This window comes from Phascolarctos cinereus, unplaced genomic scaffold (genome assembly GCF_003287225.1).
Source record: "Phascolarctos cinereus isolate Bilbo 61053 unplaced genomic scaffold, phaCin_HiC Scaffold_9;HRSCAF=440, whole genome shotgun sequence".
In the NCBI taxonomy this organism is placed as follows: Eukaryota; Metazoa; Chordata; class Mammalia; order Diprotodontia; family Phascolarctidae; genus Phascolarctos; species Phascolarctos cinereus.
The window spans coordinates 248,808,428-248,836,381 of NW_027556402.1; the positions used below are offsets into that span (position 1 = coordinate 248,808,428).

Consider the following 27,954-nt stretch of genomic DNA (forward strand, 5'->3'; position numbering starts at 1 on the left):
CCACACACACACACACAGTCCGTTCCATACAGGTAAAGCCTCCTCCAGATTTTGGCAGAGAAGTCTCCTACACTATGCTCGGGCCCCTTGAGCTTCTGGGATTTAGGAAATCTATCAGGCCGCTTCTTTCCTGCGTGCCCCCAGGTAAGTCACTTCTGTCGGGGGAGGGGGGTGGACTAGAAGGCCTGTGTGGTCCCGTCCAGCCCCGATGCTGTCTTGGGCTCCTTTCTAGGCGGGAGGCCCGCACCTGCCCCCTGCCCAGAAGGGATAATAAGGGTCAAGAGTAGTTTGGCAGAGCCAGTGGAGGAGACTGGGGCAGCAGAGCTGCTGGCGGCTCTGCCTGGAGCCAGGAAGCTGAGCCAGCGGAATGGACAGCGGGAAGGAGGCTTTAACTGGGGCAGTCCCCACGGTGGAGAAGGAGAGAATGTTAGAGCTGGAAGGCTCCAGAGGACTGAGATCCAACTTCTCCGTTCTACAGATCAGCAAACTAAAGCCCAGACAGGCGGGATGGCCTCGGCTTCAGGGTCAGGGCCACACTGTGAACTCTGACGATTCTCTCCCTATCCCCCCGGACGACGGCTCCCTGGACCCGGGCCGCAGCAGCCCAGCCCCCGGACAGCATCAGCGGGCCTGATCAAACGGTTCTCGGGCCAGCTCTGCCGCTGTTCGCCTGCGGAGTAAGTCACTTCTCACCTCGCTTGTAAGGAGGGTGAATGAGACGGCACTGCCTCTCCTCTCTAAATCCTACAGCCCTGCCCCGGAAGAGACCCTCACAGCGTACATCGTTGTAAAGAGATCCTTGCCTCGGGTCCGTTATGTCTTGTCGTCTCCTTCATTCTCCCTTCTCTGTGGCGCTTGCATACACCTCCTAGCTCTGTTCCCCCAGTAACTGTAAGCTCCTTGAGGGCAGGGCCTGGTCCGTGGTAGGCGCTTAATGATTACCGAATTGAACTGAGCCTAATGCCCGGGCAGTCACCCCTTCCTGAGGACGGGTGTGCTGCGTGGAGTCGGGGGGGGGGGGCCCTGAACCCACACACAGCAGGGCCTACATCACCAATCCCCAAAAAACTTTATTGTTTCAAGTGACAAAACGTCCTTGGTCTCCACGGGGCTCCTGGGGGGAAGAAAGGGGGCGGCCCACCGCCCGTTACAAAAAATCAGAGGCTTTTATCAAAATGTTATAAAGTGGTATCAAAAGAAAACCCAAAGGTGGGTGGGGGGGCGAGGAAGAATGGGGGGGGAAAGGGCCTGAGGGAGGGGGGCCAACACCAGCAACCATTCTAATGACTGCATCCCAAGAGGGGTGGGGAAGGAGGCGGGGATACAAAGTGCATAAATGTGCCTGGGGGCAGGGTGGGGGAGGAGGCCAGAGTGGGGGGGGGGGCCACAGCCCAAGCTCCAGCCCTCCTCCCCGGTCCAGGGCCTTACAAGGTTGGGCTGCTTCAGAGGACCGACAGGAACCACCTGTGAGGGAAAGAGGAAGAGGCTATTACTGGGGGCAGGGGCTAGGCAGGAAAGAGGGAGGGATGGCTCAGGAGCTCCCCGCAACGCTGCCCCCCTTCTCTAACTCCCTTTCTCAAGCATTCCCTGAATCTCACTGTCCCCCAGGATGGCTCCTGGCAGACGGACAGAATGTCCCCAAGTCCCTGCAAACTGGATGCTAAGCCCTCTTCGTCACCGGAAGGCTCCTGCCTTGTTTCCTCCTCTGGAAAGGCCAGCTGTGATTGCCATAGCAGATGACACTAATACTAATGGCAATTCAAGGAGCTGCGACTTCCTCAGTGTGAAGAGACCCTGGGTAAATCACTGACTCAATCGGGGTCCCAGTTTCTATCTTGGAAGAATGAGGGGGTGGTAGATCAGATGATCTCTACAGTCCACTCCAGATCTACAAGTCCCTGCTACTGTGGGACAGCACGAACCCCATAGCCTTGCAGGCAGCCTGGCAAGGCATGCCCTCTCTTCTCTTTACTAGGCCAGGCCACCCTTGGGGGTGGCATTCAAAGCCAGACTGCCCTCCAACATCCCTCCCACCCCCCACCCCATGCTGCATCCCAGCAGGGGTTTTGTGGAAGGGAAATAATGACACCAGAATGCGTGCCAGGAAACATTCCTTGATGGCCAGTGTGAAGACTGGCCAGAGGCATGGATTCTGGGAAACCTTCAGCGTACACTTTCACTACTAGGGAGGTCTTCCTCAAACCCCCTCGTGGTGAGCTTTCCGACCCACCAGACAGCAGCCAAATCCTCGAGCTCTTGGTGGCCACACAATGACCAGATCCTTCAGTGTGACCCTGGGAAGGCCTGAGACCCCCAGGCTCTGGCTGAGGCCCAGCTCTGGCAGGGTCCCAGGAGAAGGGGTCGGGGTGAGCACAGCCCCCGGCCCTGGCAGCCCCGTGCAGCGACAGGGACCCCTGCTCACCTCTGAAGTGGCACCTCAGACCCTCTTCTTTTTCAGCTTCAATGCCTGTAGCCAGGTGGGTGATGAACCTTCGGACCTAGACAGTGGACAGAGAGAGAGTGAGTCCCCGAGCTTTCCTGGGCAGGACCTGGGGTTGTGGGGCGGCCATCAAGTCACCAAAGAGAAGAGGAGGCCCTGGGACGGGATGGAAGGAAGGTCGAGGCAAAGAGATTTGAGTCTAGGCTTTGCCACGGGGTGACGTCGTCAGCCCATGTCACTTCCTCTCACAGAGAGCGACATCCCCTCGAGCTGAGGTGGACAGAGGTAGACCCAAAGTCAGAAGAGTTAGTGTGGATCTGGTGAAAAGGAAGCTTAGACTGGGGAGAGAGCACAGGTATTACCTAGCTGGGGGCGCACCTCAGGGGTCTATGGGGCTCGAACCAGATGAAAATGTCAGTGGGAAATACTAAACAAAATACCTAAAACTACCCTAAGACACAGATAATGTAAATAAGCGATTTTCTAAGGTGCCAAGCAGCTCACAGGGATCCTTCTGTACGGTTGAGGGGCCCCTGGGGCAGGTCCTCCAGCATGGGAAGATCCCCAGGCCCTTCTCACCTACCCTGAGGATTTCTCCGGCTTGGGAGGTAATGCAAGGGGCTTCCCGAGGCCGGGAACCTTGCAGGACTTGGAGCGCTGGACGGCGGATTCCTTCTGGGCTGACTTGCTCTCCACCTGTTCCCCTTCTTCAGCTGAACGGTTTCGGGGACGCAGCTTAGCCTGTGTTTCAAAAGATCAAGTCACAAGCAGAAAAGGGAACCCATGAAAAAGAACAAGAGGAGAGGAGGGAAGGGGAAGGAGAAAGCCAGTGGAGGCAGGCAGCCTGCTATAGCACGTTTGGCCTTAAGGTCAGATGCGGGTCCAAATTCTGGCTCAGACACTAGTTGTGTGACCTTGGCTAAGTAACTTAACCTCTCTGGGCTCGGTTTCCTCCTCTGTAAACCGAAGAGGTTTCATTAAATGGTCTAGCTCCAGACCCTACTCTAGACAGATAGAGAGGTGACAGTGATGGCTACGGACGGGAATGGCCGGGACAACAGGGACAATCTAGCTGGGCCGACATGGCAGGGAGCATCTCTCTGATCATTCCGCCTGCAGCACCAGCCTTGACTCATCATAGGGGTCTGCCTCCAGCCCACCGCCCACCTCCCCTACCACAGCCCTGCCTGGTGGGGCTGCTGCCGGTACCTTGAGAGCAGAGGGGCTCAAGCCAGGGAACAGGTTGACTTTTAGGCCCTTGGTTCCCAGGGACATCCGTGTTCGGCGGCTCTGAGGCTCTTCTACCACCTCATCATCTGAAGATGGCACCCGAGATGCCCGCGGCTCTGGAGGAGAATAGTTGGGGTGGGCAGAGGTGCTGAGCACCAGACAGTAGGCCCCAGGTCTGCTCAGCCCCGAATCACTAACATCCTTTTCATGGCTAACGTTCTGGGCTCTGTCCACTATACCTAGTCATTTCAATAAATCCTCCCCAATCTCCACCTCAGGTCCTAGGTTAACTGGTGTCCAAAGATGGTGTGGTATGATGGAAGGACGAGGGGACTTGGAAGGCAGAAGCTACGTTCAAAGACTGGCTTTGTTACTTACTAGCTCAGTGATCCTCGGGTAACAGCTCTACCTCTCTGGGTCTGCTTCTTTATCAATCAAATGTCACTTAATCTCTTGTGCCTCAATTTTGTCAGCTGTAAAATGGGGGCACTGATCCTTAACCTACTGACTTTGCTGAATTGTTTTGAGGAAGGCAACGAGTCCCCCTTAAAGTACTATACAAGTGTAATTAGCATTATCTTATGCTGTACATCAGCAATCCTGCCCCAGGTGGGAAACCCTGCTCTGCTCCACCCCCTCTCACCAGCCCTGTTTTCCTACCTGTGGAATCTTGGAAGATCCAGGCATCATTATCAGCCTCTGAAAGCCCCAATGTACCCCCAGGCCGGATGGCCGGGGCTCGGTGCCCACGCTTGCGGCCCAAATTGGCACGGCTCCGATACATGGCACTGTCTAGAACTTCTGTGTCCTAGAACCAAACAAGGACACCTGAACCTGCCTCAGTCAACCATCTGACCCAGATCTGGTCCAATCTGATCCTCCTGCCCTCTCCTAATTGGCCATTTGCAGCCCTGATGCTGGAGACCTGCTCCTAGTAATCTCCAGCCCTATCTCCCCAGCCACCAGGACACCCCTGAAAGCTACAGCAACAACAGGTGGAAGGTCCCTGACTGCGCCCCCTCCCCCAACCCCCTGCCTCTGTGCTGAAGGGGAAAGGCCTGGACTGGGGACCAGTGACCTGGCATCTGGGCTCCACACCAGTGTTAGAACCTGGCCTTTTCTGCTGTAAAATGAGAGAATTAATGAGATGCCCTTAAGGCCCCTTCAAGTCCTGCAATCCATGGCCTCCTGTGGAATAAGCCCTTCTGCCCCATGCCCAAGGCCACCAGCAGCCCTCTCCACCCTCAAAGGACTTGCCCAAGTCACAGAGCTCGTACCCACTGGGTCCTCTAGGGATCCCCAAAAGAGGCTCAGGGAAGGTTTAATGGGGCACTGCAAACAGCGAGCGCCTAACAACTGTCTGTTGACTTGAATTTTTTGACATGATATTTAGGAGAATTCAACTGACCCCAGCCATGGGCAGCAGATCTTTCCCAACTAGAGAGCCCACATGGAGTGACCTCAGCCCCAAGCCCTGCCATCCACTGACCTCGATAAAGGAGAAGTCCTGGCTAGACAACTTGGAGGGAGGGCTTGGGAGCAGCCTCGGGGCAGCTGGGCCGTCCCCCCGGGAGGCCCAGCTGCCGTCCACCTCCTCTGTCCGGCTGGCCTCACCATCGGGCTGGGGCCTGCAAGAAGGCAGAGCGTCCCCTCTAAGCTCCGGCTCCATCTCTTCATCATCATCTGCTACTGTTCCCTCTTCCTCCTCCTCTTCTAGCTGGCCCCTGGGGCCTAAGGCCGCCTCCTCTCTGCCAGCAGATGCTCTGAGATTGCTGGTGGCCAACATGTCTTGCAACAGGCCCTGACAGCCAGAAGGTGGAGACCGGGCAGTGCACCCGCCGGGGCTGTGGGGGAAGAGGGTTTTGAGAGGCTTAAGGAACACCACCGGGAGGACAGAGCAGCATGCCCCATGCCGACTTACCTCCTCCATTCTCCTCCCAATCCTACCCAGGCTCCCCCAGCATCTTTCAGCATCAACACGCAAAGACAGAGTGAGAACCTTACACGGAAAAGAGCTACAGACAGAGTCTGGATTCAAATCCTGGCACCACCGCTTCCTATCTGCATGGCCTTAGGAGAGGCACTTCAGAGACTGATTCCTCGTCTATAACGTGAGGAACCTGATCTGTGCACCATCTCCCTGGCCAGATTTGCTGTGAGAAAACCCTTTGGGAAGCTTAAAGCCCTAGCTAGGTAAAGGGGGGGCTTCTGTTTATCATTTCCTTAAGGGACTGGATGCCCTTGGGGCTGGCCACTGGTGTGACAACTGGCTTCAGCACTGGAGGAGCTGGGTTCAAATGCTACACGTCACTTATGACGTGTGTGATATTGGGCAAGTCACCCAGCCTCTCCAGGCCACAAATGAGGGGGTTGGAGTAGATGGTCTCCAAGGGCCTTGCCAGGTGCCAGCAGTCTGTGAGCTTTGCGAGGATCCAGATCAGATCCCACTTACATCCTCCCTGTGCACACATACACACCACAGACATGTGCACACACACACACACACACACACACACACACACACACACACACACACACAGAGTCCCTGTCCAGGGCTAGAAGCAGTGGGAAGCTCGGTGCCCAGGATGGATGTGGGCCAACAAGCAGCCCAAGAAGAAGGGCATGGCAGAGGCCGCGTGTGCTGCTCAGGCTTTCCCCGAGCTGCTGGCTGATGGCAACCAAAGCCAGGGAAGGCAACAGTGAGAGAAGAAAAGTCTGTGAAGACTGAGCCGAGGCTATTAAGCAATGCCCGCTGAAGGCAGGCTTGACATAAGGGTCATTCCCCTGGACCAGTTTCTCTGGGGAAAAGCAAACAGCAGTGACCAGGAAGGTCAGGAAAGGTGAATGCCCGTGCAGCCTAAGGCTCCGCCTTGCAGCCAAGCAAACAGATAGAAAAGGTGGCAGGGAGGGCCCCACGGAGAAAGGAGAATTCAGAGGCCCACAGGGGGCCGAAGATGACCCCGCTACCTCCGCCCACCCCCCAGCCTTGCTTCCTCTGCCTTCCATCTTGTGGAGGGCTCGGTGGACAGTCAGCAGACCCGGGTGCCAGGCCCAGATCCAGACCTAAGTGGCTTGGCGCCCTGGGGCACATCATCTCAGACCTGCTCTTCTACTTCACGGGCCACTGGGAGGGACAAGGGCAGTGTTGTGGGAAGAGGCACACGGTACAAAGGCTGCTGGAGTGAGCTGGGATCCAGTTTGGACTTGATGACTTCGAAGGCCCTTTCTCAATCTAACAGTCAGCGTGGCTGTGGGAGGTGCTGGTGAATAATGAAGCATCAACGACGACGACGACAATAATGATCATTTACACAGAACCCGAGATGGGCAAAGCACTTCACATATGTTATCTCATCTGATCCTCACAGTAGCCCAATACCTAAGCAGATAGAGGCCCTACTGTTATACCCACTTTTCAGACAAGGAAACAGAGGCCGAGAGATAAATGACTTGCCCAGTAAGTGTCAGAGGCAGGATTCAGCTCCTTCTACCTTCAAGCCCAGCTCATTATCCACTACTGCCACCAAATGTCATCAAGTCCAGTACTACCATGTGGCAGAGAAGGGAACGGAGCCCCAGAGAGTAGGGGTCTCGATGCCAGTCGGTGGTGGAGCCAGCCCCAGAACAAGACCCCTAATTCCTGAGTCAGGGCTCTCAGACAGGCTGGCATCCTTGGTGAGCTCTAGGGAGAGAGCAGAGGCACTAGACCCGGAGAGAAGCCAAGGTCAGAGAGAGATCCTCTGCTGGGCCTGTAGGGTAGATTCTGGAGAAGCACAGACAGCCAATGGACACAAGGAAACAGCACTGGATTCTACATCAGAGGCACTCCCACTTCCTGCCTCTCTGACCTCAGGCAAGTAGCTCATTTTCTTCATTGGTAAAAGGCTGTTGGACTACATGACCACGGAGGACCCTTTCAGTTCCTACAGGCTCTCAGGAGTGGTACATCTGGGCCTTAGAGACCGTCAATCCAGGGGCTGAGGCCCAACAGGGTGAGGTGGTAAGCCACAAGCACCAGCTTACAAATCACAAACACTGGAGGGGAGGTGGAAAAATTAGGACACTAACTGTTTTTGCATTGTTGGTGGAGTTGTGAACCAGCCCAACCATTCTGGAGAAGAGTTTGGAACTTTCTCCAAAGGGCTCTAAAACCATATAAAACTCTTTGACCCAGCAATACCACTACTAGGTCTACATCCCAAAGAGATCCAAGAAAAGGGAAAAGGTACAATTTATACAATGATATTTATAGCAGCTCTGTTTGTGGTGGCAAAGAATTGGAAATTAAGGGGATTGAGGAATGGCTGAACAAGTTGTGGTATATGATTGTGATGGAATATTATTGTGCTATAAGAAATGACAAGCAGGGGGCAGCTAGGTGGTGCAGTGAAGAGAGGACCGGTCCTGGAGTCAGGAGAACCTAAATTCAAATTCGGCCTCAGACCAGAAGCTTGACACTCACTAGCTGCGTGACCCTGGGCAAGTCACTTAACCCCAATTGCCTCACCAAAAAAAGAAAAGAAAAGAAAAGAGATGACCAGCAGGATGGTTTCAGAAAACTCTGGGAAGACTTACATAAACTGATATAAAGTGAAGTGAGCAGAACCAGGAGAACATTTGCCCAGTCAAGGCAATAATACAAGGGTGACCAACCCTGCAGACTCAGCTGCTCTGATCAACACGATGATCCAAGATCCAAAGCCCTCATGAACACTGCCGTCTGCCTCCAGAGAGAGAAATGACGAGTTCTGAGTACAGACGGAAGCATGTTTTTTCACTTTCTTTTCTTGCTTTTTTTTTTTTGCAACATGGTTAATATGGCAATATGTTTCGCATTATTTCATATGCTTAATTGACATCATATTGCTTCCCTTCTCAATGAGTGGGTGAGATACTGGAGGGAGGGAGAGAATTTGGGACTCAAGCTTTTTAAAAAATGAATGCTAAAAATGATTTTAGTTTTAAAAAAAGTACCAATCCACTGGGTGACCCCAAGCAAATTAATCCCCTTTTCTGAGCCTGCTTCATCCATTAAGTGCTTTATAGGGGGAGGTGAGGAAGAGGGAATGGCTGTCATGAGATGGTCTTGAATTTCTTTATCTCTGACATTATATTCTAAAGTCCCTCCCAGCTCAGCCTATCAACTAGCAATTAAACTAAACACTAGGGACAGAGAAAGGTAAATACAGACAGGGAGCTATTATTCTAATGAGGCAAACGACATGTAAATGACTAGGTCCACACAAATATATAGGAAGCAGATGGAAGGCAGTCTGAAAGGGGAAGGCCAGAGCAGCTGGAGGATGGGAAAGGCCTCCTGAGGGAGGCAAGAAGGGAGGGAGGGAGCATCTGGGAGGATGACAGTGCCCTCAAACTGCAGGAGGGAGACTCACAGAGTGAGCGTTTGGGGCCAAAGAGAAGAGCTCTGTTTGGGGCTCGCCGAGCTTGCGATGCCTTTGAACATCAATTCAAGGGGCTGAAAAGGCGACTGGTAGTGCAAGCCTGGCGCTCAGGAAAGAGATGAGGGCTGGATATATTGATCTAGGAATTCCCTGCATGGAGATGCTACTTGAGCCTGCAGGACCTAAAAAGATCCCCAAATGGAGGCAGTCTTCTAGGGTGGAAAGAAGACAGAAGGACAGAACCTGACAGGATGCCAACAGCACACTAGAGACACTCAGAGACTTCTGGTCACTCAGGCCAGGGCAATGATCAGGTTCCCCCACAGCCCCCAGAGCGGGAAGGACCTTTGGACATGGGCCACCTCACCCCTGGCAGGGCTTGAACCTTCTGCGTGCAGCCCCCGCCGGCCAGAAGCCCAGCTGTCACCACAGTGAGCTGCCTCCCAGTGTAAGTGGCTGAGACTCACGTGGCCATGTGCTCCTTCTGCTCAGGGCAGCATCTCCTACTCCTGCTGTGACTGTGTCTGCATCGAGCACAACTTTAGATCTCCTTCAGTCCTTGTTGGGAAGATCCACCCCTCACCCAGAGGGGAGCCCCAGAAGGATACCTGTATGACTCTCTAAAAGAAACCCTTGCACAAACACAGGCATTTGGATGAAGTGAAAGGGAACCACGTGCTTCACAGAATCCTCACTTTCCAAATGGATTCCCCACCGAGTTCCTTTCCACAGTGAGATGCTTCACTGCATAAAGCAAGGGATCCTTGAATTGTTACAATGAAGGCCAGTGGCTCTGCGTTTTGGAGCCCCTGGGTTCCCCTGACACTTCCCACCCAGGTAACCTCGGGCAAGTACCTGCACCTCTCCTGGACTTATTTTCTAATCTACAAAATGAAAGGGTTGAACCAGAATGGCATCTTAGGCCTCTTGCACCCAGAGACCCAGCTACTGCTGACACCGGTCAGATCACCTGAAGATCAGTAAAGAAAGGTGATCTGAGAAGTTTAAAAGGAGGTGACAGAGCTCAAAGCTGGAAACAGTTGGGTTTAGTGCAGCCCCTTTCTGGAATCACAAGCCCTACCCTTCACCTCCACTCCACTTCCTTCCCCCCCCCCTTCCCCCGGGCTGCCTCTGGCACTCTGCCCTTCCCCATTAGAACATAAGCTCCCTGAAGGCAGGAACTGGGGGCCTCAGAGTTTGAACACAGGAGTAGCCTAGTACATAGTATTGCTGTTCAGTTGTGTCAGTCATGTCCTACTCTTTTTTTCTTTTTTAAGTAAGGCAATTGGGGTGAAGTGACTTGCCCAGGGTCACACAGCTAGTGTCCAGTGTGTGGTCTAAGACCGGATTTGAACTCAGGTCCTCCTAACTCCGGGGCCAGTGCTCTATCCATTGAGCCACCCAGCTGCCCCAGTCATGTCCGACTCTTGGTGACCCCATCTGGAGTATTCTTGGCACAGACACGGCAGTGGTTTGCCATTTCCTTCTCCAGCTCATTTTACAGATGAGGAAACTGAGCCAGACAGGGTGAAGTGGCTTGCCCAGGGTCACACAGCTAGGAAGTGTCTGAGGCCAGATTGGAACTCTAGGTCTGGTGCTCCATGCACTGGGCCACTTAGCAACTCCCTGGTACACAGTGTATGATAAATAGCTGTTGCCGTGCCTACAGCCTCCCCCAAGAAAGGCACCATTCTCCCTTCTCCCCTTCCCCGTTCTCTTTTTAGCAAATCACAGATTGAGAACTGGAAGAGGCCTAAGAATCATCCAGTTCAGGCCTCTCTTTTCTCTCTACAGATGAGAAGACTGAGGTCCAGAGAATGAACTGATTTCCCCCGGGGCCACCAGGTAGGAAACAGATGAACCTGGATTCCAATTTGGACCCTGGGGTTTTCTAGCGCATGCCAGGCCACCTGTGGCAGAGGATGGATCCGTGGAGGCCCTGAGGACATCCCTGCACCATCAGAATCTTAGAAAAGGAGCAGCAGGCAGGGCCCACAGCAGTGCTGGACATGAACAAGGAGCCTGGGGCCGTGTTAGAGTACCACAGGGACAGACAGAAGAACTGGGGTCGAATCCTGTCTCCACCAATAACTTTCGGTGAATGTGGGAAAATCACTTTCCTTCTCTAGGCCTTAGTTCCCCTTATCTGTAAAATGAAGAGCCCAGGTAAAATGTCGGCTCTCTCTAAAGTTCTAATGTTCTGAGGTTCTACTTCATGGAGACTTTGTCTTGATCAGTAAGTGTGTGATGTTAGGCATTTGAAGAAGTTGAGAAAGCTGAGGAGAAGACTTAGGAGCAGCGACCCGACTCTTGCCTTCTCTCCCTAACTTCAACAAAAGACTCATGGAACTGGCCAGCCTCCATTTACAGCTCAGGAAACTGAGGCCCAGAGAGGGAACTGCCTTTCTACAGGTCACCCAGCCAGTAACAGCAGAGCCAGAGCACTCCTCTGCCCTGCCTCCAAGCCCTGGTCAGCCACCCTTCCCTTCCTCGGCCCCCCGCCCCCCTGGACCTCAGAACTTCTCCCCAACTCTTCCACATGCCCCCTCACCTTCTCTATCTGCCTGCCCCTTCCTGTCCCAGATCTCTCACCCTGTTCCTCCTAGCCTCTTCTTCTTTTCCCCTCCACTTCTTGTCCCTGCCTACCCCTCCGCAGGGCCTCCTGTGGCCGTCCCTCGGTATCCCATAAAGCCAACCCTTCCGTCAGTCCTCTTTCTCCTCTTATTCCTTCCTCTATCTCCTAATATGACGTTTCTCAAACTCTGTGCAAAGTACATTGAAACACTCCACATTTTTGGTTTGTATTTTTTTTTAAAAGAGCCTTATGTTGTTTGTTAACAGGCATCAAAAAGAATCATTTTAGAAGATTTTACTAAAAGCCTTCTGCTAAAGCTTTGTTTCATCTGAAGGATTCTGCCATTGTGGAAACACGTGAGAACCAGAATCCTGCTAAACCATGTCTTAAGCATCGATGATGCGCCCAGCACTGCATCCTACCACTCACTGACCCAGCTCCTACTCCATCCTGACTTAGAAACCATTAACAATGTAAGGGGCAGCACCAAGAGATGGTAAAACAAAAAATCTGGGGGAGGGGGAGAGCAAAACATAGGTACCTAAAAATCTATATCCTTTTCAGATGTGAAAAACATTAGTTTTGTGACTCAACAGTATATTCTGCCCAATCTGACCTCCTCAAAAATAACCAGGTTTGGCCTCTCAGTAAAGAAGCATCCTTTCTTTGAACTGACTTCTGGGACCCCAGGTCACCAGGTCGAGAGAAGCCAGGTTTCAACTTCCTTCCAGCACCCAATCTTTTTTGCTTTTACCCCTCTGCCCAGAGCCTCCAGAAGAAGCAGGCCAGGAGGCTTCTGGTTTCTCACCTCTACAGGAATGAAATGTCCACCAAAGCCAATACTCTCTTTATTCCCAGAGCCTGGGGACCTATTTAGGACAGATAGATATATACCAACTTCCATAGCAAAGTCCTAAGAGGAAGACCACCTTCTTTACATCAAAGTGGCTATGCCCCACTGGAGGCAAAATACATCACACACTTGAATAGGCGCCCTGACCTACCCAAGTGTTCTATGGCCTGATACTGTGCGAAGTTGTTTTATGAAATCATTTTAGGAGACTAAATGTTGGGTAGCAACATATGATCATCTTATCTTAGAGGCAGCTGGGTGGGGGGTAGAGCATTGGTCCTGGAGCCAGGACAACCTGAATTCGAATCCACCCTCAGGTACTTACTATCTGGGTAAAACCTGGATAAGTCAATTAACCTCTATCTTACTCAGTTTTATCATCTGCAAAATGGGGATAATGATAGTATCTACCTCCCAGGGAGGTTGCAAGGCATGCCTCCCACTCCAACCCTAACCCTAACCCTAAATGCCTCTGACTCTATTTGTAAAGTATTTTGCGAATCTTAAATCGCTGCATAAATGCTTGCTATTTTCTTAAACACTTTATGCTTTCTAATTATGTCATTCTCCCAAACTTTAGGAGAAAGTGGTGTGGCAGGGAAGACAAAAAACCTTTGGCAGGTAGGCAAGTGTGACAGAGCCCGCTCTGCCCTGGACTGGGGTTCCCTTACCTGGTTCCTGAGTTCGTGGTCTCTCTTGAGTCCATTCCAATGTCAGACGCACTACTCTCTGAGCGCTGTGAAGAGTCACCGCCATAGTGGCTCACCAAAATGCCAGGCTGGCTCACCTCTCCAACTCCCAGCTCGCGGACTTCGGAAGGCTCTCTGGCTTCCAAGACACTAGATAAACTAGGGCTTGTGAGGTCCGTATCACGAGACCAGTCCACCTGGCCAACGCCATGCTGTCGGGCTTTACTTGGACCTCTAAGATCCAAGCTATCCGAAAGATCAGTGTTCCGGAGGCCCAAATCATTCTGCCAGTCCATCTGTCCAACTCCACATTCTCGTGCTTCACCGGAACCCCCAGACTCCAGGGGACTAGATGGATTCACGTTTCTCAACCCCAGCTCATGGGTCCAGTCCATTTGTCCTACACCATGCTCTCTGAGGCCGCCTCCTGTCCCCAGATCTGTGTTTCTCAGCTTGAGGTGAGGTGTCCTGTCTGCCTGTCCTACTCCATGCTCCCTTGATAAAAGTGGATCTCCAGGCTCCACATCGTTGGGTGCATCCACATTCCTCATTCCAAGGCTTTGAACCCAGTCCATTTGTCCTACCCCACACTCTCTAGCCTCACTGGGCCCTGCTGACTCTATGACCCCTGAGACATCTATGTTCCTCAGTCCAAGATCTGGGGTCCAATCTTTCTGTCCTACTCCATGCTCCACTTCTCCAGGCCCTCCATCCCCTAAGCCACTGGGCATATTCATGTTTCTCAAGACCAGGTCAGAGGACCAATCAGTCTGTCCAACCCCATGCTCTCGGACCTCACTCGACCCTTCTGATCCCACACAACCAGATACATCCAAGTTCCTGAGGCCCAGATCATCAGTCCATTGTGTCTGTCCCATCATAATCTTCCCAGGTGACACAAAGTTGGTGCTTCCCATTGTGTCTGAGCCACTAAGAACGCCCAGGCCCGAGCAGTTCCCCCGATCAGTCCCAATGATACCAAATTGGTCACTCTTGTCTGTGCCTTCAATTCGGAAGTCACTGGTCCAATCCCGTCTCCCTAGACTGAATTCCCTCTCCATTTGACTTATATCTCGTTGGCCAAATTCACTAGGCCAGTCTTTTGGCTGGCAGTTGACATCATTGCTCCTGTAAGTCCCAGCTTGGTCTTTCTTCCCAAACTCTCCCTGATGGTTAGAGTCATTGCTCTTGGACCAGTGGCTCAAGTCTCTCTCCCCAAGCTCTTGGTCCTGTAAACTGGAAGTAGTAGGGCCATATAAGCCCTCTGGTTCTTTCTCCAGCCTCTCCTCCCTGTTTGCCTCTCTAGAGCAGTAGCTGTCTCTTTGATCTCTCTTCCCAAATTCTTTATCCTGCTGCTCTGAGTGTCGCACACTGAACACACCAGTCAGGTCTCTCTCTTCCAAGGTTCTCTGCAGGCAATCGGCATCTCTCTTGCTGCTCGTGCCATATTCACTCATCCAGTTCCTCTTCAACTCCTGAGCACATACATCAGCCTCCTCGCCACTGTAGGTCCCGAGTGAATCTCTCTTCCCAAATTCCCGGTCTTGTAACTCAGCAGCCTGGCTAGTGTAAGTCCCAAGTGAATCTCTCTTCCCAAATTCCCGGTCTTGTAATTCAGCAGCCTGGCTACTGTAGGTCCCGAGTGAATCTCTCTTCCCAAATTCCCGGTCTTGTAACTCAGCAGCCTGGCTACTGTAGGTCCCGAGTGAATCTCTCTTCCCAAATTCCCGGTCTTGTAACTCAGCAGCCTGGCTACTGTAGGTCCCGAGTGAATCTCTCTTCCCAAATTCCCGGTCTTGTAACTCAGCAGCCTGGCTACTGTAGGTCCCGAGTGAATCTCTCTTCCCAAATTCCCGGTCTTGTAACTCAGCAGCCTGGCTACTGTAGGTCCGAGTGAATCTCTCTTCCCAAATTCCCGGTCTTGTAACTCAGCAGCCTGGCTACTGTAGGTCCCGAGTGAATCTCTCTTCCCAAATTCCCGGTCTTGTAACTCAGCAGCCTGGCTAGTGTAAGTCCCGAGTGAATCTCTCTTCCCAAATTCCCGGTCTTGTAACTCAGCAGCCTGGCTAGTGTAAGTCCCGAGTGAATCTCTCTTCCCAAATTCCCGGTCTTGTAACTCAGCAGCCTGGCTAGTGTAAGTCCCGAGTGAATCTCTCTTCCCAAATTCCCGGTCTTGTAACTCAGCAGCCTGGCTAGTGTAAGTCCCAAGCTGGTCTGCCTTCCCAAATTCCTGGGCAATAACATCCCCTCCTAGGACACGCTCCTTGCTCTGGTCTCCACTGCGGGTATCAAACTCCTCCTCCACCCCTGGCTGGCCAATGCCGTAGGTGTTGCTCCATTCCTGGTGACTCTGTACTGCCCCTCCGCAGCCATCACCAATGACCCAATCTCTCTCACTGGAAGCTGAACTCCCAATGCTATAGCCCCTAGTGCCTTCTCTGGCCCAGGTGGGAGAGGGGCTGAAGGTGCTATGGTGTGAGTCTATACCGATTCCAAATTCACTTTTCAGGTCTTTTTTAGCCCATCCCAGGAGCCCCTGCAAAAGCAGAAAAGATACAATTAAAATGATGCTTACAGGTAAGATCCAAGACACACACAGGGGTTCAAGGTAAAGCGGTCTTACTCAGACCCCTTGGAGGAGAGGCGGCTGAACACCAGCGGGAAAAACAAAGCTGGAGAGTGCTGTCCAGGTTGGGGGGGGGGGTGGGGGGCACGGGAGGGAAAGAAGCATATCACCAAGCCAAGAAGTCCACGCCCTATACAGCCTTCATTCTGAAAGTACTATTCCCACCTTTATTGAATGTCCTTATAGCCCAGGCCCCAAAAAGGAGCCCCCATTTGATTCTCTCAAGGAGACTCTCCCCACTCCACCAAGGCCATCTCCTCAGCAAGTCCCCCACAGACCCTTACCCTATCAGTCCCTGGTAGAACCTAGCACATGGATGAGGTAAGATGCTGCACCCTGGAGTATGTCTTCGTCTTCCCAGGCCACACTTACCCCCCCAGGTTTGCTGGCCCGAGACACCAGCTTCAGGTCTGCAAATCGAGCCCGCCCAGCCTCCTCCCACAGGGCCGCATTGGCCAGCAGACGCTCCAGGATCGACGTGCCGCTTTCTTCCCCGCTTTGGGCCATGACCCCCGCCCACTCTGGGGTGCTGAGTGAGGCCTGACAATGGCAGGGTGGCCCTAGGAAGGAGGGGGAGTCAGTGCTCCCTTCTCCCAGACTTGTCTGACTACTTCTAACTGCTCCCTGAGAGGCTCTGGCTCAGGCTGCGCAGCTGCAGCCAACCCCTCCCAGAAACAAGTTGAGTCACACAGATCCCGGGACAGACACACCTACTGGCTAGCTCTTAACCCCTTCTCCTCCTCTTCCTCTTCCTCCTCGGCTGCCTGCCTGCCCGCCCACCGCAGCTAAGGAACACGATGGCTGGATGCCCAGGACCTACACACCACCTCTCCCCGGCCCCACGCCTGGCTTGGCAATTGGGCAGAAACTCGACTAAAGGGCAGCAGGGGTAGAAGGAGAACTGGAATATTGCTCAGGAGACCTGGTTTCTCTTTCTGACTCTGCCATTCCCCAGCAGAGTGACTTAGGGCAAATCACATCCCCTCTCTGGGCCTCACTTTTCTACTTCATAAAATGAGAGGTTTGGACTTAAACATCTCCAAGTCCCCTCTAACTTTGATGTTCCATATTCTAAGGTCCCTTCTAGCTCTGACATTCCCAGTTCTAAGAATTCTCCCAGCTCTGACATTCTACATGCTAAAGGCCCTCCCAGTTCTCACTTCCTATGTTCTAAAGGCTCTCCCAGCTCTCACACCCTATGTTCTAAGGGCCCTCCCAGCACTCACACCCTATGTTCTAAGGGCCCTCCCAGCGCTCACACCCTATGTTCTAAGGGCCCTCCCAGCTCTCACACCCTGTGTTCTAAGGGCCCTCCCAGCTCTCACACCCTGTGTTCTAAGGGCCCTCCCAGCTCTCACACCCTATGTTCTAAAGGCTCTCCCAGCTCTCACTTCCTATGTTCTAAGGGCCCTCCCAGCTCTCACACCCTATGTTCTAAGGGCCCTCCCAGCTCTCACACCCTATGTTCCAGGGGCCTTCCCAATTCTGACCTTGCACATTCTAAAGTCCTTCTCAGTTCTGGCATTCTGTGCCCTAAGTTCTCTTGTTCTAACATTCTGATTCTCCCTTCTGCAACCCGATACTGTCACACAATTAGAATCTTAGCAAGCCTCCACACCTGGTCCAACACCTAAGCCCAAATACCAGTCCCCTTTCTGCCCCAGTCCATCCTGGGCCCCTATCAGCCCTCACCTCAGGGCTGGCACTGGGCATCTGAGTCTCACACTGCTCTGGCGCAGTTGCTTTCCGGGCACCATTGGCACTGGGCGGTGGGGAGGCCAGGAGCTTGTCTAGCCAGCCAGCATCATTTTCAGGGGCCCTCAGCTCAGGTGACATTCTTGGAAGGTCCCCTCCCTCAGGCCTGCTCAGGTTGGTCTCTGCTTTTGCCAGGTCTGGGGCATCTTCCTGGGAGGGTGTAGCCTGCTCAGGGACAGGGGCATCAGCAAACAAGATGCAGGGCTGAGCTAGGGGAAGGGGGGGCTCCTGCTCCGGAACAGGCTCCAGGATGGGCAAGGCTGCTTCCTCCTCTGGAGTGGGAGGGAGGGGAGTCTCCAGTCCAGCTAGGGATTCCTCAGTTCCTGCTACCTCTTCTGCTTGGAGCAGTGACAGTCTTGGTGAATCCTGGCCTTTGGGCTGAAGATCTGATGGGGGATTGGAGGAAGCTGGACTTCTGTCATCTCCCTGTTGGTTCTGGGGGACCCCGCAGTGCATGCTCCCTCTTTGAGCCTGAGAGGCAGCCCTGATTGGTCTGGAGCTCCGAATCTCATCAGCCTCTTCGCCCTCTCCCTCAGAGAGACCCGAGTCATCAGCTTCAGTGATGGGTGAGGGTGGCGGGGACTCTAGCCGCCACACCCCCAGGCCTGAAGGCCGAGTAGGGAAGGTCCACTCAAAGGACTGTGACAAGCTCCAGTTGGATTCTGTCCCACTCCCAAAGGGCTGCTCCAAGCCACCTCCTCCTCCCTGGCCCTGAGGCAAGGCAGCCAGAGACCCCCCTAGTTTCCTTTGATCTTGGTTGGGGGGCCGAAGCACACCTTCTGAGAAGCGACGTTGTTCTAGGTGGGGGAGCCGGAGGCTTAACTCTCCACCTTCCTCCTCCTTTTTCTCCAGGGGAAATGTTCTAGAGTGCTCCAAAAACTGGACCCCTGAAAGTGCAATCTGGGGAGAGGTAACCTGGGAATGTTCTGGATTGGGAGACCCTGGGCCCTCTGGGGTGGTGGAATTCTTCTCAAGGGAGAGGCCTGAGCTGGGGGACCCAGGCTCTTCCCTTAACGGTAAGGATGGGCTGAATGATTTCAGAGGTTCAGGTGACTTCTCTATGGGAAGGGCTGGGCTGTGGGATGTGAGTCCCTCAGCAGACGGGTCTGAGCTCTGGGATCCTGGAGCCCTCACAGGGCTAGGGGAGAGATCGTGAGGCATGGGACGAGGCGGGACCGGAGAAGGAACATGGTGTGCATGGGCTGAAGACTTGGAAACCTGTAAGAGAAAGAGCTGTCATTACCCATCTAGGTACAATGAATGAGGGCACATGGAGCAGGCAGAGGGGCCTCCAGTAACCTTTTTCCATTCTAAGCCACTACCCTCCCCTGGTCAAGATGGCAAACAGGGATGGAGGGAATCTATCCAGGATATTAGGAGAAGAGGCTGGTGGGGAAGGAGGAAAGGAAGCTGCAGATCTGGCCACCTAAAGTCCTCTGCCTCACCTGAAGTGTCAAGGAGGCCTTTGGGCAAGTTCCTTCCAGAGAGAGAAGGGAAGGTCCACTCCAAAGCTTGGGACAAGCTCCAGCTGGACTCGGTCCCATTCCCAAAGGGCATGCTTGTGTTTTGTCATCTTTGGGGGAGAGAATTGCATGGGGCTATGGAAAGGGTTAACTTTAGAGTCTGGTCCAAATTCTGGCTTGGCCACATACTACCCACGTGACCCTGGACAAGTCATTTAACTTCCCTGGGCCTCAATTTTCCTCATCTGTAAAGGAGAGGGGTGGACCAGAGTGCCTTGCAGATGACCCTATGATACCCTAGAAACTCGGTGTATTCCAGCTGTGAGCAGCTGCCACCTCTACCTGAAAGGAAGCAAGAAAGTCAAGCAATGACATCTGAGAGCCCCTGGATGACTTAGTGCAAGGAGTAAAGCAGAGGAGACAGGGAAGGGGCAGAAGGACTCATGCCTGTGCTGGCCCTTCTCCCTCAGAGCTGACTCCTGTCAGAGACTGGCAAAGCCTGGACCCCATCCTAAGCAGCCCCACCCAGGCCCATTTACCACAGGCAGGGCTATGAGTCAAAGGTTCCCTCACCGTAGAAGCCAGACAGACACCAGCCCAGCAGCTATGAGGGCTTCAGAGGAGAATGGAGGGGGGGTGGTCAACCACCCTCCTCAGCCCTGCCTGCGGCTCCCCAACAGGCTCTGGGCTGTAAGTAAGAGTCTGCTCAGAGGCCCAGGACGCCCTCTAGGGAAGGGGCTGGTTAGAGAGGGGGAGGATCAACTTTGGGAGTGGGAGCAGATGACATTAAGCCCCGCCCTCCCTCTGAACTATAGAACTGGACTCCACTCCTGTCCTCCTAGTGTCCAGGAACAGCCCTCAGGCTAGTTAGTAGTGAGAACACCTGATTTCTCATCCCTGCTCTTTAACTGACCACCTTTAGGCTCTCAGGATCTAGAGAAAAGTCCTTCCAGTCTCTGGGCCTTGGTTTTCTCTTCTGTAAAATGGGTGGGTTGAACTGGATAAGCTCAGATGTTGTTTGTTCTGGCCTTGATACTCTATATACCTTAAGGTCTGACACTGTCTCCACTAGGATCCCTTGCAGGGCTGATGTTGTATGATTTTATTCTAGGACAAGGGATAACTTACTTCATGGGGTAACACTGTGCTTGCCAGGTCTCCACTGGATGCCAGGTCTCCGTTGGACGTCAGGTCAGAGACAAGCCTGGGGGGGGGTAGGGAGAGAACAAGGAGAGACACTGATTGTTGGAGGTCACAGAGCAGGGAAAACAAAAATTTCCCTAGGGTGAGAGGAAGCCGAGTCCACGAGGGGTTCCCCACCCATAGCATCATCTGGTACAATTCTGCCCGTGCTTCCATGAAGCACGCCCCTCTCTGAGACTGGTTCCCATTTTCTAGCCCGAACATTCAAGGTGAAATCCCCTGAGGACAGAGACTGGGTTTTCTCTCCCTTGCCCCCCCCCATTCACACACTTCTTGTCTTCTATCCCACATGGAGTTAAACTTGTCCACCCTGAAGGGGAAGACGCTCATTTCTGATCTGTCTTAAGGCTTTTGGTTTTTAAGTACTGCAGACCGAGAGGAAGAAAAGCTGATTCTCGAATTTGTTCAGTCATTTCAGTAGCATCTGACTCTCCATGACCCCATTTGGGGTTTTCATGGCCAAGACACTGGAGTGGTTTGCCATTTCCTTCTCTAGTTCATTTGATAGATGAGGAAACTCAGGCAAACAGGGTGAAGTGACTTGCCCGAGGTCACACAGCTTTGTAAATGTCTAAGGCAACATCTGAACTCAGGTCTTCCTGACTGCAGGCCGGGTGCTTTGTACACTATGGTGCTACCCAGCTGCACGCTCACCTTCTAACATGGGGCAAGCCCACTGGGCCTCAGTCCCTGCCCTCTTCTATAAAATGGGAATTAATACTCAAACACGTCACCTCGCAGAGCGGTTAAGAGAAAGGTGCTTTGTGACTTTCAAGTGCTATGTAAACATGTTATCAAGACGGAAATTTCCAGGGATGTAACATTCCTGGGCCCTCTACCCAGCAAGAAAGGATGACTGTCCAAATGTTTTAGAAGCCTTTGATAGCAGAGAGGGAAGGGTTAACCTTTCTGCCATCACCACCACCCCCATTCCTTTCCCTCAGCCAGGTGAGAGAAATGCCAGGCTGGCTGAGCAGGTGTCTCCACCTTCTTGGTCTGGCTCAGCCCCACCCTGCCACGCTCCCTGCTTCTCAGGGGCAGGGCCCAGAGTAGGCTCCAAACGCGCAGTTTTGCCACAGGCTGGCTCCCTGGAGGAGGGGCCTGAGCCACAGCTAACATCTCTGTGAAGCTCAGCTATGATCCCCTAGGGCTCCGTCCATCCGCCCACCAAGAAGGCCCACCCACAATGCACTGCAAATTCCCATCCCAACAGGCAGGCAGGGCTGGGAGGCTACAGGTCTGTGGCACTGCACACAGCTGCTGCATTCCTAAAAAGAAGTGAGCAAGTCCATTTTTTGTAAACAGAATCATGAGTTAGACACACTGGTGTGGGGCTGGGGGGTTGGGGTGGGGAGCAGGAATCTGCTATTTAAAGAAACCATATGGTGAAACCATCAGTAAAATAAATCACCAATCCCTTGATTTTGTTATGTAAATGTGGGTTCTTCCATGTATCATTCTTGCAACTCGTGAGATATCTGACTTATGTACCTCTTATACCTGTGCATGTCCCTGGCTTATGTCTCCTAAAGGCCTGCAACCTGCTAGGGGACAAGGAGCCTCCTCATCACAGGATTACAGATTAAAAGCTGGAAGGGACTTTAAAGGTCTCTAATCCAACCCCTTCATTTGACAGAGGACACTGGAGCCCAGAGAGGAGAAATCCTTTGGCCCAGGCTGCACAGCTGAAGGAAGCAAGCACTCAAACCCAGGTCCTCAGATTCCAAATCTTTCTCCTCAGCTCAGAGGAGGCCTTGATTGGTAAGGGACAGGGGCTTCACACTGACTGGCCCACACATACCAGGCCCCAGGCATAGTGACATTAGAGACTGGCCCCATCCCACCACAGGGAAATAGACATAACAGAAAATGACCACCTGCTGCTTGTCCCTGCTGGAAAACGTGGGGTGGGGCCTAGACAACTCCAAGGCGTCCCCACCCCAAGCTCTGAAGCTCTGATCTTCTGGCCTTGCACCTCACCTCTCTTACTTCCCACCTCGGTGACCAGAGTTGGTCATTTCACTTCTCTGGCTTCATTTCCTCATCCCTGAAATGCGGAGCAGAGCCTAGATGCCCCTTCGGTTCCTTTAAGCTCTAGATCCTATATCAGTAAGGGCGGCAGAAAGAGGAGCCACAGTGCCCTACAAAGCTACCATGGAAGACATCAGAGGCTGGAGAACTTTTCCCCCAGCCCACCTCCTTCTCTCCCTTCTCACCTCTCCTCAAGCATCCTGCCAGATACTTCAGGCTGGGCCTCTTGGGGTTCTGCAGGGCACTGCCCAGCTGAACTCTGGCCTCCTTCTTCCTGTCCCTCCTCAGGCTTTGCCTGTTCTTCCTGAGACAGATCCTTGGGGATGCTTTGGGTCAATGTCTCCTCATCCCCGGGACTCTGCACTGGCCCATAGGCCCTTGGGCCATAGTGGGAACTGCCATCATGGCTAAAGGTGAGGCGGGAGCCCCAAAGGCGGTCAGGGCTAGAGGGGCCCTCTTTCCGGGGCTGCTCCATTTTGGCCAAGATCTCTTCCACAGTGCTGGTAGAGAATCGATCAGACAATGGGCGGAAAGGAGCGGGAGCCTTCCGAACCCCAGTTGGGACTGAGCATCGAGGTGGGGGGGGTAGCCAAGGTACCCTCATCCTTGCTAGTCTCCCGAGGGCTGGCTCCAGCAGATGGTGCATCAGGGGCTGACCGAGGAGAGAAAGCCAAGGGGCGCTTGCTGCCACCGTAGGGCTGCGGTCCTGCCAGCATGTTCATTTTCCTGGCAGAAGGTAGCTCAGCCAAGGGACCTCTTGGGGGTCTTGGCCCCAGTGGCACCAGCAGGCTGGGTTTGGCTGGCAGAGCTGGCTTGGCAGGCAGTGTCCGGGACTCAGGCTTGGGCTTGACTGGGGGTTTGGCCTTCGAGTCCCCTACAAAAAAGAGGAGGCAGAGAGGGAAAGATGTGAGAGATGTTGCAAAGCACATCACTGATTCCCAAGTCAATGAAAATAATACAAACGAGGTGACAAAATCATACTGGCACAGGGTCACAGCTCCAGAGCTGAAAGGGAACTTCCTCATAGGCTATCTCACCAAATCCCCTCATTGGCAGAACCAGAGTCCTTTACGGTGTGCTCGGTACTCTACAGACATGCTAAGAAGATCCTCAGCTCCCCTCTCAGTTTGCCCTGACTTTCTTCAAGGCTCTGTTCCAACCCTACCTTGTGCACCAGGGCCCACCCAGGCCCTCCACTGCTGCCAGCTTCTCCTACCTCTGCTACAGAAATCTTGTTACACCTAGTTGTTTGTAAGTCTCTACCATTCAAATGTAAGGTTCTTGAGGGCAAGGGACAGTTTTTGCCTTTCTTCATTAGTGCCAGAGGGTCTGCCATCTACAAAATGCTTGGTGACTGTCACGTGAGCCTCAAGACATTCTGTCAAATACATACTAGAGCATATCATCTATGTTAGCTAGGTGGCACAGTGTATAAAGTGCTGGGCCCGGAGTCAGGCAGGCCTAAGCTCAAATTTGGCCTCAGACACTTAACTAGCAATGTGATCTTGGGTGAAGCACATAACCTCTGCCTCAGTTTCTTCATCTGTAAAGTGGGAATAATAGCACCTACCTCATAGGTTGTTATAAGGACCAAATAAGATAATTGTAAAATGCTTAGCAAAGTAGCACATCATAGGCACTGTTAGCTATTAATCTATTTTTATAGATGAGGAAATGGGCTTAGAGAGTCTGAGTAAATTGCCAGTGGTCACATAGCCATTCAGCACCAGTAGGAGGACTCTGAGACGGCTTCTGAACGCCAAGGCTGGTGTTCTTTCTGCTCTAACACTGCCTCTTTTATCCCATGTGTCCCAAATCCTCTTGGGGCTTCCAGTACCCTGAGGAAGGGGGACACTTGACCTTCAATTATCCCCATAGGGTTCATTCTTCATTCTAGCCTGGCTCACCCTCCACATCTCGGACAAGCCGGTACAGCAGGGGACTTCTAAGTCTAGGGAGCGAAGAAGCCAGGCAGGTCAGCCCACCAGCAGCCGTCCATAGAGCCCCAGCCAGATTTCTCCACCCCTGCTTTCCAACAACATGATTTACCCTGAGTCACCTGTACAGTCCTAAGGCAGTGGCCTCTCTGATAACCAACAGAAAACTCCACAGGCTTCTTCATGACTAGATGCACTCAAATTCCTTCCAGCTCCAACGTTCTATCCCATTTCCGGTGTCACTCCCCTCCCCACTTCCCTCTGGCCCCCAGCTTTCCCATCCTGGGAGAACAGCATCTCCCCCCACAAGGCACCCAGCTCCACCCTGCTCCCATCTGTACCTGGCTCCGGGCCAGCTGGCAGCAGTTCCTCCTCCATCTCTTGGGGGGGCCGGGAAGCCATGGGGGAGCTTTCCCTGAGAGTGGATAAATTCATCACATGCAGCAGACCCTAAAGAAGAAGGAGCAGAAGAGGACAGAGCAGAGGAGAAAGGGGGAGAGGAGGAGACAGACAGGATTAGGGGCCAAGGGAAGCTGAACTTGGGCAGGGAGGAACGGAACAGGGAAGAGGGTGGAGGGCTAGGCAAGGAGAACTCGGGAAATGGGAAAAAACTTAAAGGGAAAAGAGTGGGGCACACAGCAGCAAGCCCGGCCCCTGGAACAACTCCCTAGCCATCTTATCCCCCAAAGCTCTGAGGAACAGCCCAGCCTCCTAAACCAGGACCCCAGCTTTACCTTTCCCACGGTCACAGAGGCCCCATATCCATCCCCCTGTGGTTACCCACTTCCCAACGGAGGGTACCAGGCTGGGCAGGGCACTCGGGCCTCAGAGGCTGGGCTCTCCCATGAATCACTTCACCTCGTGGGGGACGAGAAAAACCCGCTCCACGCCAACCTGCAGCTGCTCCACCCCAGTGCCCCAGCCCCTTCCTTGTCTCCCTCCCTCAGCAGGGAGTGGTTCTCACCCCCTGGCTCCCCCCTCTTTTGCTTCCCCAGCCCTCCCTCAAGAGCCTGTCAGAGCTGCCTCCATCCAAACACGGAAAAACAGGGAATAAAAAGTAAACATCTGGAATACATTTTTTCCTCTTTTTTTTTTTTAATTTCTCAATCGTTTTGGCGTCGGGCTGGAATTTGATGAGGTAAAGCCAGGGCCTGTGCCTGTTGCTATAGCAATGGCCTCCCACTGGATTTCCAGCTCTTCGCCAAGAGAAAGAAAGAGAAGGCCCAGCACCCAGAGAGAATAGGGTAAGGGCTCTGGAAGCCTTGACTCCTGGCCACCAAGACCCGAAGGCTGCTTACGCATCCTTCAAAGAAGTGACAGGTCTGCTGGGGCTGGGTATGGGCCTCTAGGCTGATAGGAAGGGATTGGGGGAGGAGGAGAATTGAACCACAGGGGAAAAAAACATGCAGAGAGCCACATTTCCCCACTGCGGAAAGAAGCCAAGGTCTTCGGAGATCCTACCTGGAGCGTTGGGCAACCTTCCCCCACCTCCCACCCCCCCAAGCCCAAGTAGGACTGTTATCTGTTATTGACTTTTCTGCTCTCAGCATTTAGTACTTAACTGTATTGACCAGTAACTGTTTCCTATTCTCGGTCACCAGACAGACCTGCTTCTCACCCTCCTAAGTGTTTCCCACCCCTCAGGTGCCTGGCATTCCTAACCCTCTCCATTAACTCCCACACTTCCTCAGTTCTGGTCTGTCACCTCCTGGATTTCTCCTAGCACTGACTTCACCTCTACTGTTCCCACTCCATGCTCCTCTCTAACTTTCCCTAGCTCCAACCCACAGAACCAGGACCCCAGCGACCTGATTGGAAGGAGGGGGGAGGGGGAGGGAATCTAACCTACTAGCACCTCTTCCTCTCTGGTCAGCATCTCAGGTTCCTACCCATCTTCTAATTCACACACCCTGCACTTGATCTCCATTGGGCAGGGTGGCAGGGGCCTAACCATCCCTCCAAGACACACACTCCAGCTGGCTCTGAAAAAATCATGCTGAATTCTGAGGGCCCAACTTTTGCAAATCTGACACCACCCCCCTTCTCCCCCCACCCCTTGCACATAGCAGGAAGGGAAGGAACTGAATGAAGTCAGGCAGCTTACATGGAGAAAAAATGCAATGGTGCCAGAGGGGTGGGGGTGGGGGAGAGAAGGGTGTTATGAGAGAAGGGGGAGAGGGTATTTCTTACAAAAAGGAAACCAACAGTAAGTCTTGTCACTGTCTTTGACCTTAACCCCAAAAGGAATGTGGGAAATAGCTACCAGGATAAGGGGAGCTGCTAGGAATCTGCTTCATCTAGAAGGATAGGGCAACTAAGAGAAGCAGAAGGCAGGAGGAGAATTGAGAACAAGGTGGGAGGAGAAGGATTAGGGAGTTCTCCCGGAGAAGGGACAGAGGCACATCCTGCTAGCTCAGGGTCAGGAGCCAACGCTAGGAGACCAAGGGTCTAGATGACCAAAGGTGGCCAGACATCGAGTTTATGGTCAAAGCTAAGGAATGGCTAAGATAATCACTCCGAGAAGAAAAAAAAAAGGGGAGGGGGAACCCACCTGGAAGGGCTAGGCTATGAAGCCTGGGACACTAAGAGGGGCCTGGCTCCTGCCTTCAGAGCTAGTCTGGAACAAGGCCACTGCCCCAGGGGGACAAGGACTTCCTTTCTGTGGGTCTTTTCCGGGAGGAGGAGGAGGAGGGAGGAGGCGACGGGGTCGCCTTGGTCTTTGTATCCCAGGCGCCCATCACCCACCGCGCCGCACACCTAGTCATCGCTCAGTAAATGCAGTCGAGTTGGATACAGCGCAGGCTTGGAGAGCTCCCGGACCGGACGGCCGGTGGGATGGGGGAGGCTCTTCTCCCGCGGCTGCAGGGACAGCTGGACAAAAAGGCCTAGGCGCTCGGGCTAGGGGAGGTCCACCGAGGGGCCCGGGCGGGGAGCGGGGGCTGCCAGCCAGAGGGAAGCAGACGTGTGCGCCGGAGAAGACGCAGCCGGTGCAGAGTGAGGGGAGCGGGCAGCGGGCTGGGGATGGCCGCCCCGGAGAGGCCGAGGACTGGCCGGACTGGGCGCCCGGAGGACGTACTGAGGGACGTGCTGAGGGAGAAATTGACTAGGGGGGAGGACGCTGGAGCCGCTCAGCGCCCCACCCCGGGGCGACAGGGCGCAGCCAACGTCGCTCCCGCGGGTCCCCCCGGCCCGTCTCCACCCACTGCTGCCACCGCCCCCGAGCCCCCTCCCCCGCCCCGCCCCCGAGCCCCCTCCCCCAGCCCTCCCACTCTTTCTTCCCGGGTTTCTCAGGATGTCGGAGGCGCCACGGCCTCGGCGGCTTTTCGAGCGCGCGCCCTCCAGCTTTGGGGGGGGGGCTAAGTACAACCCCAGCTCCTGCCCCGACCCACGCACGAGCTCCCGCAGCCCTCGAGGCTATCCCGACCCCGCGGCCCCTCCTGCCCGTGGGAAACTCAACACCCGCGCCAACCCCCCCACCCCTGCAGAGTGCACCCCCCACACCCCAGCCCCCTCCTCCTCCCGCTCCCCCCCACGCGCGGGCCCCGCCCCCTCCTCCGCCGGGTCGCCCCCGCTCGCGCTCACTCACACGCTCCCCTGGGCTCCGGCCCTCCTTCAGCTGAGCTGCCCGCGTCCCCGGTCTCAGCCCCGGCTCGGCCCCAGCCTCAGCCACCGCCGCCGCCGCCGTCACCGCGGGCCAGACCCACTGAGAGTCCGGGTGAGGCCCCGCCCCCGCACCGCCCGGCCCCGCCC

At 53.9% G+C, this 27,954-nt stretch overlaps 1 protein-coding gene across 1 annotated transcript; it reads right to left on the reverse strand.

Annotated features, from left to right (window-relative positions):
* Positions 1–1,050: 1,050 nt before the first annotated feature.
* TNKS1BP1 (tankyrase 1 binding protein 1) lies at positions 1,051–27,874 on the reverse strand. The gene is given in 14 exon segments (XM_020974576.2): positions 1,051–1,464; positions 2,423–2,498; positions 3,024–3,181; positions 3,650–3,786; positions 4,331–4,478; positions 5,160–5,514; positions 13,172–14,685; positions 15,252–15,725; positions 17,508–18,788; positions 20,162–20,237; positions 22,453–22,841; positions 22,843–23,141; positions 24,546–24,654; positions 27,791–27,874. Coding segments are annotated over 12 exon segments (4,986 nt in total). The 5' UTR covers positions 24,640–24,654; positions 27,791–27,874; the 3' UTR covers positions 1,051–1,464; positions 2,423–2,437.
* Between the last annotated feature and the right edge of the window lie 80 nt (positions 27,875–27,954).